Genomic DNA, 17775 nt, shown 5'->3' with positions numbered 1-17775 from the left:
TCAAAGGGACTTACGAAGTTTATTATTGTATTATAACAGGAGGACACACATGCATCTTCGAAAGCAGTTTTTGAGAGCCTACCCTATAACAGGCACTGTGCTAGGTGCTAACAAACCATGTGATCCAGGAGCAAGAATTTAGAAAATCAAATATGAGCCTCCTGGACACTCTGTGGCATGTCAGTAACATCCAAACTGATGTCTAGAAGTGAAGCATCCTTGATCAGATTAAGAGGCCATCATATTGGGTAAATTTGAGGCAAGTACTGTAAGGTTTACCAATCTATATCAGCTCTCAGATAATTCTAGAGTCAGACATTTAGAAAGTCCCTAAATAGGGTTTTTAAAATTCAGATTCTTGAGTTTGGTTTCTTCTATAGGTTCTTTGAATAATTTTTTTTTAGCTAGAGCTATCAGATAGGAAAGGATGGGTCTTACGATTCTTTATTTTAAATCAGTCCTCTTGTAATAAGCAAATTTCTCTACCCTGCTTTTAATTCATCGCTGTTTCACCACAAAATGTTCTTAAATGCCGTGACCTTTGGAAACACCCTTGAATGTTCCAAATCAGCTGATAAACCTGTTCATATATCTTGGGTAATCAATATCAGTGTTTCATCATCACTTACTATTCACACCCTAAGTTCTTGATGTAAATATAACCCTATTGTATAAAGCTATTTCCTCAGCATCCATCACCAAGAATAAAATAATTGTAAATAATTACCTTTGAGATATGAAAGAAAATGTAAACATTTTATTTGGCAGTTGTTTTGGAACACATGAATAAATAAATGGAAAAGTACATATTAATATTTCTTTTTGGAGTAACAGATACCATTAAACACTTATTTACACATCTTCACTGCAAAGAACAGTTACACAATTCAATTTTGTCTTATAAAAGGTAACTTCCCACACCACTGGACTGGACAGTTAAGGATGGAGATACTGGTAGTGCTTGGTTCTAGCAGTCTCAATGTTTGAAAGGCATTCATTTGCAAGTGTGATAAGAAGAGTCATCATGCATTGAGTTCATCCGGATCATGTACTGTAGAAAGTTTCTGATGGCAGCCACAGAATTTGGTGTGTCATGCGCTTAAGTCAACTATGACATGTTTGTAAATCTGTGTATTTCCCTTAAAACTGGAAGCAAAAAGAAAATTACGCTTATTAATGGACACATGCGTGAATGATCTCGGTGCCTGAACATTTAATTCCTGAAATTTCACAAATTTGGCTTTTTCTGCATCCCAGTTATACACTTGAGTAAAGGAATAATCACTTCCAAGAATTGCATATTGATAGTTATTTATCTGAAGAGGCTGGAACACCATGGATCCTCGTGATGGCATCCTCTGAATATCCTGAAATGAGGATCCTCCCCATTTCATTACTTTGGAATCACCAATGAATCTTGTCAAGCAAATGTACACGTCACCTTTCACTGAGAAGTGCTTAACAGCATATACATCCTCCATGTTAGGGATGTCAGTTTGGTTAGTGAATAATTGTGTTGCTTTGTTCCACTGATAAATTACAGGACGCTGGGAACTACTAGACAGGATTAAATGAGGCGTTCTGAGTGTCTGAGGTGTTCTGGCTATTTCTAGATATTCCACATCAGTGTCCCTGTACCACGCATGTAAGGATTGATGGGAGTAGAATCCATTTCCATTCCATTTATAAATGGTAGTAAAACCAGCTTTTGAACTGTCAGCAACAACAAAGTACCAGTTGTTTTCAATCTTGAATGTTTCAATGTCATTGGGTTTTCGGATTTTGAGAATTTCAATATCCTGGATTTTTATAAATTTATTTGCAAAACTGTCTCGCTTATAGATGTGAGAGCCGCCAAACAGCTGGGCCACAATAACATAGAGCTGAGTTTCAATGACTATAGGCTTGCACACTACAGTGGACGTGCCTGGGAAAAGACAAATGAGAGATTAGTTGGATGGCCATCCTCTTTTGCAGCATGTAAACATGCAGGCTGAGGCCATACAACTTCCACCAAAATCAGCCTGAAATAAGAGATTTCCTTGGTTGAACAGGCAAGGCCAATCTCTAAGACCCAATGGCAGCAGGATCCTGACGTTCTGTGCCCTTGTGCCTCATGAGGCCTTGTTACCAACACCTGAGTTGTCATGTCACATCCAACCTGCACTAGACATTCAGGACATATGGCTACAGCCTGAGTTTCCTCCTCTCACTTCTTAGAGAAAGAAAGTATTGCTTTCCCTGACATATTATGAGTTATAGTAATTCTAGTGAAAACTGCCATTTATTGAGCACCAACTATGTGCTTTGCCAAATCATCTCATTAAAAATTCCCAACAATCTTAAGAGATAAATATTATTATTCTCCCTTTTGCAGATGAGCAGATTGAAGCTCAGAGAGGTTCAGTGCTGCTAAGAGAAGGCAAAGTTGGGATTCAAATCCAGGTCTACCAGAGTCTCTATGCTTTTAACCCAAGCTGGGAGGAGGTGAGCTATTCCAGGGCTTCCAACTTGGGCTAGGATCCCACAAGTTTCTAGATCATCCTACAAAGTCTTGAGCAGTGATCTGGGTAGCCCATGGTTCTAACTATAATTGGTTTGTTCTAATTGTGAATTGAATCTTGCTCTAAAAGTAACATAATTTTCCCCTAAGAAAGGAAAAAGATGACACTTGTAATTTTTCTGAAGTTTTGGTGGCAGGAGAGAAGAGACGAAAGAGGAATCTTTGAGAAAAATGGAAGAGGGGTACAGTCATGGGTGATACTCCTAACAGTTATTTTGGGAAATCTCAGAAAACAATATGGGATCAGTGGACCAGCTCAGTATCCTTTTGGTAAGAGTTTGATGAGAGTTTGATCAGTAAATTCTGGTTGACTAGAAGGAGCTTGGCTCTAAGAAATCCAAAGAGAGTGGGGCAAATCTGGGCCCACGCCTTTTCTAACTGCAACTTTAAAGGCTCTGAGGCAATAAATTCTGCATCAACTCCGTACTAATAGGTGAAATTATTCTATTTGTGACCTTTCAAGGGCTCAACTGATTGTATGACTTCAGGAAAATCACTTTACTTCTCTAAAATTCAGTTTTCTCTTCTATACAATGAGAGTTTGGACCAGATCAGGGATGTCCACTAGAGATCAACCACGTACCGTTATCAACTGATTGATTGGAAAACTTCCTGGAAAATTATGTTGAGAAGGATTCTGTTGCCCTGTCTGCACTCTGTAAGCAAGAGCACCATGATTGATTAGCGATATCTGTCTGGGGTAAGGGAAGTCATAGTAACTGCATATTTGGCATATATTCGTCATTCTAGATGAGATGATGGCCTCTGAAAGTCTGCAAATGTGTGATTCATTTCTCTTTCAAGTGTTCATCTTAAGATTCATCTGGAATAATGATAAATTATTCCGGGTAAGAAGAACCTGAACTAAACTGCACAAAGCTGCACAATATCCCATGGGAAAACTGAGGGGTTTGGGGGAGAAAGGGAAGCATGACCTTCCACCTTGAGAAAGAAGGAGGTTTCTGGGACAACTTCAGTTTGAAGAAGATTCCTTCATCTGGGCACCTCAGTCTCAAGCCAGCCCCAGACCTGTCTTGATCCTATGAGCGATGGGGCTTGTGGCCACCCACAATATCTAATTATGACCCTTCCCACCCAAAAAGGTGGGAGAAGTTTATGGAAAAGTTTAAGATTTAAATACGTTAGAAGCTGAAGCTAAAGCTAACGGAAATATTTCAGAAGGGGCCCCATATTCTCACTTATTTAAAAATTGTAAAGTTGTTGAAATGAGAACAAAACTTAAGAGGGCACCTAAGTAAAAGTTTTCAGGGAAAAAAGGTGGTTTCCAACGTGAAATTAAATGCATAAAACACTTTAAAGAGCCTGCCTTACTGCCAGACTTCTCAGGGTCTTAACCGTGTATTATGAATCTCTAAGAGGGAGATATAGCTCACAGATATATTGGACCAAAAACCCTTTCTGTCACTAGGAGTACATTAACATTTTGTAGGTGTCATGTTTGTGCAACAAAGCTTGAGATTCAATGATCTAAAATAACATCCTTATTTTATAGTTAAGAAAAAGGGAGGGCCCAGTGAGGGTGAGTGGTTCACCCAGCTAGTTTGTGGCAGAACCTGGATTAAACCTCATGATTCCTAGTCCAATATTTTTCCTGGAAAAATAATCCACCTTTTATTGTGTGTTTACTAGGCTAGGTTCTGTGCTAAGTTCCTTGAATATGTGATCACATTATCTTATGATTGCATTATCTTAACAACAACCCTGTGAGTTGGGTATTATTATTACCATTTCCAAGTCAGGAAATTAAGGTTTAGGGAACAACCCCAAGTCACTTAGTAAATGGTACAGTTGGGGTTTAAATGACTCTAAGCCTGCCCAAAGCATCCCCCTATACCACTTGTCTTTTTCTGTTCCCCTTGGTTCAATGTGCTTAACTTTCTATTCAAAATACAATCAGGCTTTTCATACCTGTAATGTTGTCATAATTCCGGAAGGTCTTTTCTACATGGTCCCATTCAAGGAAAATGCACTTTCCAGTAAAAGGCTGAGCAATGACCACATACTCATCGTTCATATAAGAAAAAGTATCTATGGACAGTGATTGATAAGGCAGGTCTTGAGACTTTGCAAATTCTGCAAAAACAGGAAATGATGATGAATAACTGTGCTAATGCCTTGTTCCTTGGCTAGATCTCAAATGTCCATAAGAAATACATTTATTTAAGAGAAATAGTAAAATGATAATTTTACTTTGCTTTTAAACACACAAAGTTTTAATGCTTTATAGTATTTTAAAAATTAAATCGGTCAGTTAGTTTTTAAAGATATAAAAAATATCAATTCCTGCACACACATAAAATGTAGCCCTTATTTTAACTTTATGAGGTGGAATCATTTGGAATCCATTACCTGTAATGATGCAATCAAAATCCTTTGGGGAGAGACTATTGATTTTGCGTTTCTTGTATTCTGGGGGGCCTTCGCAGTAGATGTCTTCAACAGTTGCATTGGTGTGGCCTAGCCATTCCACCAGCCACTTCAGTTTACAGTCACAATTAAATGAATTCCCTCTCAGGTCCCTGAAAGACAAATTTCAGCTGATTTTGCTGTATGAGGGTCCTACCTCCAAAGGCATGACTTTACTTCAGTAATTAACACATGCAAAATGCCTTTACCTGGCTTTACATCGTGCCCCATAATCTACCTTAAACCTGATTGACAATTCACTTTGAGTTCAGAGAGTTCCCACAGTGTACCCTTCATTGCTACCCAGTCAATGGAACCTCAGAAGTTATTCCCTCTTGGATCAAAGGCAGCTCTGTCTAGAGCTGTGTGTCCATAGAAATATAGTGTGGACTCTATACATAATTTAAAATTTTCTATAAACACATTAAAAAGGTAACAGGAAATAGGTGAAATTAATTTTAACAATATATTTTATTTATTTTAAAATGATATTTTGCTTAGTATTTCACACAAAATATTATTATTTAGATGTGTAGTCAATACAAACATTATTAATGAGATAGTTTACATTTTTAAAAAATAGTAAGTCTTTGGAGTCTAGTGTGTTTTACACTTAGAGTATATCTCAATTTGGATGCTAAATTTTCATCAGAAGTGTGTGATATGGATTTAGATTTCATAAAATTTATAGCTGGAAACAATAGTTTCACACATCCAAGTTGTTCCAAACATAATTACATTTTCCAATAATTGAACTCATTTAAATTTAGTTTTTGGCTTAATTTTTAAAAAATTAAGTAAAATTTAGGGGCGCCTGGGTGGCTGTTGGTTAAGCGTCCGGCTTCAGCTCAGATCATGATTTCGCGGTTCGTGCGTTCTAGCCCTGCTTCAGGCTCTATGCTGACAGCTCAGAGCCTGGACCCTGCTTCAGATTTTGTGTCTCCTCTCTCTCTGCCCCTACCCCACTCACACTGTGTGTCTCTCTCCTTCAAAAATAAATAAACATTAAAAAAAATTTTTGTAATTAAGTAAAATTTAAAGTTTTGTTCCTCAGTTACTCTATGAATGCTGTTTGGTGACCACGTGTGTGGCTACCATATTGGACAATGCAGGTCTAGAGGATAGAATACAGTGCTTATTATATCATATTTAATTAAATCAAGGGAGCTATTTGCTTTTCTTCTTCCTCACAGATGTAATTCATTCTGATCCTACTCCATGGTCTACAAATTGAATTTTAATAGGAAATGACTTCGACACAGCAGAGTTAACTCAGACATACAACAACTCATGTCTGTAATAAACTATACAGCATGGGTAGTTCAAATTTCCACATATGATCCCAACTCACCAAGTTTTCTGTTTATTTGCATTGCTTTTGTTTGGAAATTCCAGGTCCTTCCTAAAACCCTTCTTGGTCACACACAAAACCTAAGATAGGTATTGCCTAGTGTTCACACAGCACATGAGTAATTTTTAAATGTTGAAGCATGTAAAAATGCTTTTGGAGGGATACATTCAAGAAAACCAAGAAATCCACTAAAAGACAACTTGGCAAGGATCCTTGTACTTCTTAAATAATTCTTGATTTGGGCATCTCAGAGTAGGCCCAAGAGGCCAAATCCATTATGGGATTTCCATAGAGGTTGAGCCAATTTCAAGTGGGGTTTTTTTGTTGTTGTTTGTTTTTTGGGTTTTTGTTTTGTTTTGTTTTGTTTCTAGTGTGCAGTATTGGCTGACACCAGGATGGGCCAGAGGATGGTGCCCAAATAAGCTGTATCCCCAAGTCTGTCATAGCATATCATCTAACCTCTAAGACATTCCCAAGACTGACTTCATCTCCCAAGAATACTCTGACCCAGAATAATGAGTATCAGTTTTTCTGGGTGATTGTAAACCAGAATGGATAACTGTGGTCTGTCCGAGACTCTCTTGGAAGTGTCCTGATTCTGGCACTCTCTTGGAAATAAACCATCATTCAGGAATTGGGGTAATAGGCATTGAGGAGGGGCTGGGGAAATACCACAAGGAACAAAGAAAGTTTTTCATTAGCTTACTGATTTGAAGTTAAATACTAGGTTTAGGAGAAAATACTTGACTTAGATCTTTTGTCATTGGAGAAAATTTGTTTTGAATGTATATTCTATAGCAAAGTACCTGAATTGATAAGAAGAGATCATTTGGTTTCATATATTCTTTCATTTGTTCCTGTATCTATCTTATGACATTTAAATACCCTTCTAATGTCTGGAAAGTACTTAATGAAGCTAAATTGCTTTTGAGAGGATTAGGCGTATATTACTTGCTTTGCTTACAGCAAAATATACAAATTCCTTACAAAGATCTTTCACTCTGAAGCTTAAAAGTCAAAGTTTGAAAGCTCTTTTGTTTGAAAAAGGGTCAAAAATAATTAAGTTCATTCCCTTCCTGGGGCTTAAGCCAAATTCCTGGGGATTAAGCCTAGAGTTGTTGTTCAGTCTAACTAGAGAAAAGGCAAACTTGCCTCCCTTCCCCCACTTCCTGTTCCATTTCTCTGTTGATTGACCAACCCATGGGTGTAACCTTTCATCTGTACTCGGTCAGTTTCCCAGACTCCTTTATGTTTTTCCTTTGTAGCCCCATTTCCTGGAACTCATGTGAAAAAAGGCATCTTGAAACTTCACTCTGGGCCTCCTCTTCCCACACCCTCAAAGTCCCTTATCAGCACTACCTCCCAGAGGACACACACTTTGTCAAAGGAATGCCTGGGCACCATATATTCAGAATTTCCAGTGGGAAATACCATAGAAGGCTCCAACATTAGTTCAAGTAAATTTAAAATTTAAGCCAATTTAAAATTTAAATTTTAAAATTTTAACTTAATTTTAAAGCCAGTTGCGAATTCTAATCCTCAATACCAGGCTTCTTTGTTAACAACTGCGAATTAATTAATAAGTGATTTCTTAGGTCCTCTTACACATTCGTTAAAGAATCCAAGCCTTTGAAAATATCTTTTGGGAGTGTCTGGAGATTGTTGTTTGCAAGGCTCCTGGAAGAAAAAAAAAAAAGAGTGATGTAAACTATAGTCATAAACTAAATAAATGCATTTTATGATAAAACTTAATTATAAGTCCCTTTTATTCTTTCCCGACTACACTAAATTACTTGCAGTACCTTTTCTTCTCCTTCTTCTAAGATACTACTCAGTTTCCTACTATCGTATTTTCAATTCTTGGTCTCATTGCTTCAACACTTGCTCAGTGTTTATGGCACTTTATGTGTCATGGTAAAAAAAGAAACTAACAAACAACCCCCACAATGCCAGCAATAAAATGATACTGGGCATTGATCCTTCTATGTAGAATAGAATATGAGATTCATACTCTTGGACATTCAGTCTAGGGGATGTGTCCCAAATGATGACTAACTAAATGGTTGACAGTGCCCTTTTCCCCTCACACTCAGGCTGCCCCTCCTCCTGCCTCTCTCTTCCTCACGTGCTCTAGACAGCAACTGAATCCACAACTGATAGTGCCAATAGCTCTAGAGTTTGAGGACTCTGTCTAACTTACCTCTCTGCCAGCATATCCTTTCTTCTTTCCAAAGTATATACTCCCTTTTTACATACATTCATTCGACCTCAGGAAACAGCTTTCTCACAAATATCCATCCATCCATCCATCCTCTTTAATCATCTCCTCTTTCCTTTTCTTCCAGTTCTTGTCTTATTGTCACAGGAATTGTTTTTCTCTATTTGTTCTTTCATGAATCACTAGAATGATTCTAATCAAAGCTAATGAGTAGAAAATAGTCCTGATACTATCAAGAAAAGAGAAATGTGTCCATACTACAGAAGTGTGGACATAACAAGGAGTGAGCCTTGCATGATAGGAAGGAATATAGGTACTGGTAATTTTTTATTTTTAACCAGCATTGTATATATACATGTTATATACTTTTCTTATGATTGTTTTTATTCCACAAAACTATTAAAAACAATGTAAAAAATAAAAAAAAATTTAATTAAATGAAATAAAAAGAGCTTTGTGTTTGGCCTCCAAAGTCCTTGAAAATTCACTCAAATTCCATTTAAAACACACTAAAAACTCTTCTTGTCTTCCACCTGCTCTAATTACTATGAGATTTCTCAAGTGCAAACATTCAAGACTTTTAAAACCTATTTTTAAGTTAATTATGTTGTTTTCCTGAGTTTTAGAAATTACTACTAGATTGGAAAACTCTTTTCAATGGACCTTGGAACGTAAGAATGGGAACTGAATCAGAATGTTCCAGTCTCAATGACAGTCCATTATATAAAGAAGGGCACAGCTTTGGAGTCATTCTGAGCTTGGTTTGAATCTTGACTCCACTCTTTCCTGGCTGTGCGACTTTATAAATCTTCCTCAAGACTCAGTTTTTTCATTTTTAGGGGGAAGTTAATAATACCTCATGTCATAAGATTGTTAGAAAAAGTAAATGGGATAACTCAGGAAGGTCTACTCTCAACAAAGGGCAGCAGGGATGTGGGGAGAGGAAACGAAGGAGAAGGGCTTCTGTGTGTACACTGCTCAGGAAACAACATTTAAAAAACTGAACACACAACAAAACTACCATGACTGTCCACCTATTTAGTATTAATAAAATGTTGCTAAAGAAGACTTTTCAAGAGAATGTCTCCATAATTCACCTTTCTGAATTCTCTTGAATGAAGAGATTTCCTAGTGTCTTGGACAAGTCCAGAGTCATTCCCGAGTTATGTGTCTCAATTTATTTTCTGGCACGATGTGTCTTTAAGTTCTCATGCTAACTCCTACATGGGTGAAACCAGCACAAACTACACCTGGCTGCAGGGCACAAGGTTGGAGGAGGCTGGATCATAGGACAGTGGACGTGAAATGAAGAAACAGACAAGTCCTGAATTACTACTGCCACTAGGGTTGCCCAGGAAGAGATACCCTGTTTGTATTGCTGCCCAAAGCAATTATTTTATTTTATTTCTTTTATTTTCTTTAATTTATTTTCTTTTATTATTTTATTTTATTTCAATTCAATTCATTTCATTTCATTCCATTTGATTCCATTCCATTCCATTCCATTTCATTTCCAAGGCAGTTCTTCTAAACAGTGAACAAATCTGGGAGTTCCACTTCCTGCCCAAAGGATGCATAGAGCTCTAGGCCTCACATACCCAAGGTGAAGGCAACCACAGAAGCAGCTGGTAAGACACAGACTTGGAGCTACAGGCTTCTGGGGTAGAGACACATCATTTTTCCATGACAAGATGGAGGACTTTTAATTCAACAGAGTTGGGGAATGGGGCCGATGAAGGCAGGTTGACCTGATGGGCTGTAGAATAAGGCTTTATGCCTCTTGAGGACTTCTTGTGACAGAGAGGCTCTCACTCTGGGGACCAGAGGGTGGGACAGCATAAGAGGTGCCAAAGGCAGAAGTGATGGATGGATTTACTGCACTCAATGTGACTCTTTCCACTGTTCCACTGCCAAAATTCAGTGAAATACTGACTCACAGTGGACCGTTTCTGAAGGAGATAGGATGGAGCTTCATGCCTAGGTTTGGTGACAGGGAGGCATGAGAAGTCTGCCTGGAGTCCTAAAAGAGGCAGAAATAAGTGGAAGACTCAGAAATGAGAGGAAGGCTTCCAGATGCCAGAGGCCCAGGAATTGGAGTTCAGACAGCTTCCCTGAAGCCTTTGGGAGGCCTCAGTGACAGGGTTCACATTTGCATAAGAAGAAAGCTGCAAGAGGGAATGGAGCAGAGAATGTCTTAGGAAAGCAAAGCTGACAAAGCCTGGGAATTATTCTGCAAAACAAATGTAACCGGGCCCTGATATAAAGCAGCCAGTGCAGGCTGATGGGCACATGGTGAAGGATGCACAGGGCACACAGATCAGAAGAGTCTGCAAGGTGAAGAAGAGAAATATGAAATGCCTCCACACATTTCTTAGCTGGCCAGTTAAGAGTATTTTCCAATTTGCCAAGTAAAGAGAATTGGAATTATGTTGAGACCCACTGCACAACTGGGGAAAGATAGTTAATCTAGAATTATCTAGAGTAGAAAAGAATTGGAAACAACCTGCATGTCCATCAGTAAGGATTGTGTGTAGTTAACATGGAATATTTTGCAGGAGATTTTAAATTTTTTTTTTTTTAACGTTTATTTATTTTTGAGACAGAGAGAGACAGAGCATGAACGGGGGAGGGGCAGAGAGAGAGGGAGACACAGAATCGGAAGCAGGCTCCAGGCTCTGAGCCATCAGCCCAGAGCCTGACGCGGGGCTCGTACTCACGGACCGTGAGATCGTGACCTGAGCTGAAGTCGGAGGCTTAACCGACTGACTGAGCCACCCAGGCGCCCCTTGCAGGAGATTTTAAAATATGAGGTAGATCTCTATTATTTGACATGAGATTATGCCTAAAGGAAAACAAAAAGCAGGGAAATTGGAGAATAGTACGTAGAAGATAATCCCACTTGGGGAGGGAGGATATGTGTCTAACGATCCATAAAGGTCTGGAAAAAGATATAATCGTTTACACTTAGAATCTTTTACTTTTGCTATGTAAACATCTGGATTGTAAGAGTTTTTATCATCGAGCATGTATTGTTATTCTAAATTCTAAATTCAGAAGAAACAAAGGATAAAGTTGAGGTTTTAAAAAGACCCCATTGCTTAGTATATGTGTATGTAATGGTTCTGTCCAGTGAGGATTTAATCATTCTAAACCAATTATTTTACTTCATCTGTAAGTTCTGAAGTTACTGGGCTGGAGTGTGAATAACTGTCATGGTCAGATGATGTCAACTATTTCATGAGATCGGTTTCAGGATGGAGCTCCCATTTTTCTCACAAGATTCCCACATGGCTTCAGGCCCTCATCCTCTGAGGAGATTTAGGACTGCAGTCAGTCCAGATTTGGAGCTACACCTCTGGGTTCCTGGCACCAGCTGAAACTCAGCTTTGAGGAGGGCCTGGAGCTTCCAAAACCATCATGGGTGTCTGGGGCTTATGGGCAATTCTCTGAGAGACTTGGGAGGTGGGTGGGTGGGGTGGGGAGCTCCTGAGGGGTCTGGGCCAGGGCTGCTAAGAAGAAAAAGTAGCAAGTCCCTGATGCTCCGGGAAGCCTGCTCAGCATGTGGTTCTTAGGCAGAAAGGGTGAAGATTTCATGCCTATTAGGTTACTGAAACAGCTAGAGATATTGAGATAGGGTTAGGGTTAGAGTTTTTAGACTTGATGTTAGGATCATTTGATTCTTCAGATTCCATCTCTACATTGAGTCTTGCTACTGGAGAGCAAAATGGAAAATCCAATCCATTAAATGTTCTCAGTTTCTCCTTTCCCTCCATCTTCCCCCTGTTTCACGAGTAACAGCTTCATATTATCATTCCCTTTTCCCTAATAGCTGCTCTGGTTGAAATATGATCTCTGTCTTTTGTAAAACTGGCTGTCACTTTCATACACACATCAGTGTAGTAGTTTGGGTGCTGGCTTTGTCTCAAGTCGACGAGGGCTTCCATTTGAGCATCCTCACTGTCAGGAGTGTGCCTTTTACCAACTTAATTTAACCTCTCTCGATTTCTGTCTCTACATCTGCAAAACTAAGTAAAGAATACCAATTTCATTTATTGTGAAAATTAACACAAAAAACTACTAATATTTTTATAAACACACTTTTGAAATAGATTCCAGGGAAAATTTCTGCATCTGCATGTGAATTTTTAAGCCTTATGTCAGATAATCAAGGCACAAAACTAATCTGTTTCTTGGTTGTTGTCAATGCCAGTGATACTTAATACCTAAGCACTTTTATTATTTTTTAAAAATTTAAGTTTATTTATTTATTTTGAGAGAGAGAGGGGCAGGGAGGGGCAGAGAGAGAGGGAGAGAGACACAGAGAGAATCCTAAGCAGGCTCCGTACTGTCAGCACACAGCCCGACATGGGGCTTGATCTCACAAACTGTGAGATTATGACCTGAGCCAAAATCAAAAGTCAGACACTAAATCAACTGAGCCACCCAGGTGCCCTAATATCTAAGCACTTTTAAATGCTCAATTCAGGAGGTTGAGATCATCTATTTTCTTTGCCTCTCTGAGTAGACAGAACTTTATGCCTTGGTATTTTTAAGTGTCTCATCTTTTACTGTTGTATATAAAACATACACATTTATTAGTGATAGATATGTCACTGGCATATATTTTTTCCTGATATACATATACACACATATATGCATATGCATATATATGTATACATACATATGTAATAACACATTATTATTTCTTTAAGAAAATTTGGAAAGTATAAAAATTCTATTTTTCAAGTGTAAAACAATAACCATCCTGCCAATTACTGTTAAGATTTTTGTCATATTTTGGGGTGCCTAGGTGGCTCAGTTGGTTAAGCATATGACTTCGGCTCAGATCATGATCTCACAGTTCACGAGTTTGAGCCCTGCATCAGGCTCTGTGCTGATAGCTCAGAGCCTGGAGCCTGTTTCAGATTCTGTGTCTCCCTCTCTTTCTGCCCCTCTTCCGCTCGTCCTCTGTCTCTTTCTCTTTCTCAAAAATAAATAAAAACATTTAAAGAAAGATTTTGTCATATTTTCTTTTAGTCATTAATACAGCGTTCATCTCATGGTGATATTCACTTGGAAAGCAAGTGATTTCAGAGACACATGTTACTGTTCCTAAAGGTCTAGAGACCTTCTGTCTCCTTTCTGGTCCAGTGTGAGATGGCATGAAAGGGTGTGAGCTTGAACTGATGTGGGGGGCCTCCTTCTTCTTCAAAAATATGTTAGGTGGGTAAGGGTCAAATCATTGCTAGATTTTAAAACTAAATATGAGTATTATTAGGAATAAGAGGAAAACAAATTACAAGGCTGATGGAGAGAGAGGAAAGGAGTCAGAGGTGGCCCTAGAATTGTCAGGAAAAGACGTTCTGCATCGCATGACTGAAGGAAATCTGGGCAACTGACCAAGCCGACACTTTGCCTGCCTGCCCTCTTCATGGCTCCCTGGATTGGGCAGCAGAGTGGGGTGGAAATGACATGGGCCAGGAATGGCATACTGGGTTTGAGCTCTGACTGTTTTCTTTTCTGCAAAGTGAATGATCACTTGGTCAGAATAATCTGCAAGTTCTATTCTAGCTCTTAAATCACATTTTTATACTTTTCACCTGTGAAAGGCTATGGCTTCATCTTTAATAATTATGAAATGATATGAGGAGGGGCAATACTTTAAGCCACATTGTTAAGAGTCAATGAGTTTGGTCACAGGTTTTTATAGGGAGTAGGGGTGTACCGGAATGTCTGAGGTGGGGAGGAGCGTGTTGGGGATAGCACTGATCAGGAGAGGAGTGAAGACAAGGCAAGGAAAGGTTTGAGGATATATTTCATCAATGTTAATTTGTTCTAGGTTGATTCTGTAGTTAGTACTGGAAGGATGCTTTTCTTATCACTGTATTCCTAGTACCTGGTACAAAGTAAGCCCTTAGTAGATACTTCGATATGAATGAGGCAGGCTGGAGTGGAGGAGTAGAAGGGCACCAATCTAGACAAAGAAGAGTAGAAGATGCTTCTCTTAGCCCCCTTATACCAAGACACTGAGTTAGGGAGAAAGTACAAAGCCCTGTGCACTGCCATTGCCATGCACCCCCACATCACATAGACCCACTGCTCACAAAGAGCCCTCCCTCCTCTTAGCCTCACCCTCACTTAGCCTCACTCATTCCAAAGCAATGTGGAGGCTCTTTAAAGTGTGCCTTCAACGAAGCACCATTCTCTAGTCTTGGTTCAGAGTATGCCTTAGAAATATTCTTTAAGACACCAGGAAATTACCCAACTGAAAGTCTAGTTACCTTGAAACTAGCTGAGTAGGGTCAAGCATTCCCAATGGCAGACAGTCTTTCTTTCCCAACAGAGGGGATGACCATTCCCTCCACTTTGGTGTCTTCCTGGTTTACCTGAGAAAACCTGTGATTATGACTATGGAACCTACTGGAAAGTCTTGTCTCTTAAGGCAGACCAGACTGTTTCAGACAGCACATTTGTTTCAGTGCCATTGGGCTCTGCTGCTAAGAAACATCACCCACAGCTATCTGGGGTGCTCCCAGCCTCCCTGCAGTGCAGATTCTCGTCTTGAGTTGCTGTCTGACTGAACTTGTAGTGCTTCAAGTGCAGTTATTTTCATTTCAAACAAAACATTTAAAGGGGATAAATAAATTGCAGCATTTGGAATCTTGATCCAGAATGAATAGAAGTTAGGCAGTGAGTTTAATTTATCCCTACATAATGGTGCTGACTGCATACCAGACTCTGTACTAAGCACTTTGCATAGATTAACTCACTTGATCTCATGATAACCTTAGGAGTTAGGTACTCCTAAGTATCTTATTGTTTCCTGTCACTATTTTTACAGATTATTATCACTCCCATTTTACATATAAGAAATCTGAGGCACAGTGGAGTTAAGTGACCTCCTGATATTCCACAGTTGCTCAGGCTTTGAAACCCAGGCAGTCTGGTGGCAGAGATCACCCTCAGCCACTGCATCGCATTGCCTCCTTGCATGTATGTCATTGTGAAGACATCCTGCCTGACTGATTGGGGACACATAGGCACCCTGAGTTTGAGGACTGCTGTATATACCTTTTGCATCCCTACAGTGCTGAGCAACCAGCAGGTGCCCCACAACACATACAGATCGATGACAATTTTCCCCAAATATTTTTATATATATATGCAAACAGACCTGCCTCTATTGGGCCTTAGTTACAAACACATATGTGATACCCAAGGAAATAATTATGAAAAAGGCTCATGGGTATTAACAGAAATACACAATGTTTACAGATTTCATCATCATTGGCCATAAAATATTTTTAATGCATTTTCCCCCTGATTTCAAGAGTAATGCACAGTCATTAGAAAAATTCAAACCTTGTTGAAATATATAAACTATTCAAACATTCAAGTTAAACATGTATAACATTGGGACAGTCACTCAAAATAAACTAATAGATAGTGTCCCAGGATTTGACTGGCCTTATAAGGACTGAAATGTATTCACCCTACTCTGAAAGCTAGCTTGAGGGGGAGTGTGTATATACAGTAACTTTTAAGTTGTCTATAAATCTCTCTTTAGAAGTTAAGTTTCCTGAGATAGATGTATAAGAAGGTAAGGTAAGTGTGCTGCTTCCTTAGGAACTGACTGAATGTGTATATGCTCAGGTGGGGCAGAGTGGAAGCCAGCTGGACCTAAAAGTGTATGTCTCATTCCAACTATTTGCATTTGGAGATGAAGAGCGAGGCTAGGGCTCCTGTCTTCAGGATCTTTTCCTTCTTTCCTAGTCATATTTGCTCCTCAGACCATGTCCTGTGGGAGGATCCAGGCAGCTCAATCAAAGCTTTCTGGTCCTGACATAATGGGAGGGCACGAGACGTCTTATTAAAGACCCCGGGAAACTTCTGCTTTTACTACTAGCTGGGGAGCAGCTTAAATGCAGGTGCACCTCCATGTTCTCATGTCACTGTGGGTAGTGCCACTGTCCTGTCTCTTTTGTAAGGTCACCAGGAGACTATAATGAGGTCAAGACCTGAAAAAACTTGGTAAACTCTTCCTCCAGTATGTGCAATTTAGAGGGTCAGGTGATCATTTCTCACTGATTCAGTGCTTGCTTTTGATTGGAAGACTTGGTCCGAGGTGGAGGAAATTGCACTTTGAAGCCTAAAATCTTAAAAAGGACACTAATGGCTCCAACAGATGCCAGATTTATTTATAGGTGGTAAATAATGGAAAATTAACTTGACGTGCTGAGCAGTCAGAGGGACATTTAGGCTTCAAATCTTCCCTACCCATCTCTCCTTGAAAGGAAAAAAAGGAAAGGAGAAAAGAAAAAAAGAAGAAAGGAAGTAAGGGAGGAAGGGAGGAGGGAGGGAAAGGAAGAAAGGAAGAAGGGAGGGAGGAAGGAAGGAGGGAAAGACGAACGGAGGGAGGGAGGAGGAGGAAGGAAGGAAGGAAGGAAGGAAGGAAGGAAGGAAGGTAGGAAGGAAGGAAGGAAGGGAGAAAGGAGTACAGCTCAAAGAATGGCATAACTGGAAAGGAGAATATAACTTGGGGACAAAGGCACTCAGTGAGAAAATATTTGTTTGTCTAATTCCTCTTGCCAGGCTGAGCTTCTCCAGGTTGGAATTGGATCTTATTCATCTTTGTGTGACACTTTCTTAAAGACTATTTAGGATGAACCATATGGCATTGCATTTTTGTAGATCAAAAACAGTCTAATATTGGCAATGCCATATGAGTCAATCTGAGTATTAGATAAAGATGCAAGAGACCTAAGGGTCATATTCATTTAGTCAACTTTAACCTGTTCCCTCATAACACCTTCCCACCTCTAGCACCTGGTCAGAGAGGTTCGTCTTTCCTTTCACCGTCTGACCCTTAAGATTCATGCCTCTGAATACTGACTTTAGTGTTCCCTTGAGCTTGAAAATGTCTAGATGTTAAGCACATGCTATACCAGTGTCCCCTTCTTATAATGGGCCTCATTATAACCCAAATTTCAATTCCCATTTCATTTGATGGACCTAACAGTCTGTAGTCAAACAAAATAGATGTTCTTCATTAGGGTGTTGTATAGATTTTTTTTCTGTTTCCCTTTGCTCCCCATCTCTAGCCTCTTTCCTTCCATTTTTTCTTCCCCTTCTTTCCTTCCTTTCTCTCCCTCTCTCCTTTCATTAATCCTTCCTTCCTTCCTTCCTTCCTTCCTTCCTTCCTTCCTTCCTCCTTTC

General features: G+C 39.4%; 1 protein-coding gene across 4 annotated transcripts in view; it reads right to left on the bottom strand.

The window, feature by feature from the left end:
• The window catches only part of LGI1 (leucine rich glioma inactivated 1), a 40138-nt gene continuing 22363 nt past the window's right edge, over positions 1-17775 (bottom strand). For 3 of the 4 annotated variants that reach the window (XM_025918066.2, XM_025918068.2, XM_025918067.2), the window contains 4 exons: positions 7947-8018; positions 4934-5103; positions 4493-4657; positions 1-1927 (listed from right to left, as the gene is read on the bottom strand). In XM_025918066.2, the coding sequence (XP_025773851.1) occupies positions 1092-1927; positions 4493-4657; positions 4934-5103; positions 7947-8018 (1243 nt within the window). In that variant the 3' untranslated portion in view covers positions 1-1091. The remainder of the gene's footprint in view (positions 1928-4492; positions 4658-4933; positions 5104-7946; positions 8019-17775) is intronic. The other variant, XM_025918069.2, reaches the window with a different exon arrangement.

The sequence above is a fragment of the Puma concolor genome, chromosome D2 (genome assembly GCF_028749965.1).
Source record: "Puma concolor isolate L17-30 chromosome D2, mPumCon1.1.hap2, whole genome shotgun sequence".
Lineage (NCBI taxonomy): Eukaryota > Metazoa > Chordata > Mammalia > Carnivora > Felidae > Puma > Puma concolor.
The sequence above is the reverse complement of the archived record's forward strand: the minus strand, read 5'-3'. Positions and strand labels throughout refer to the sequence as shown.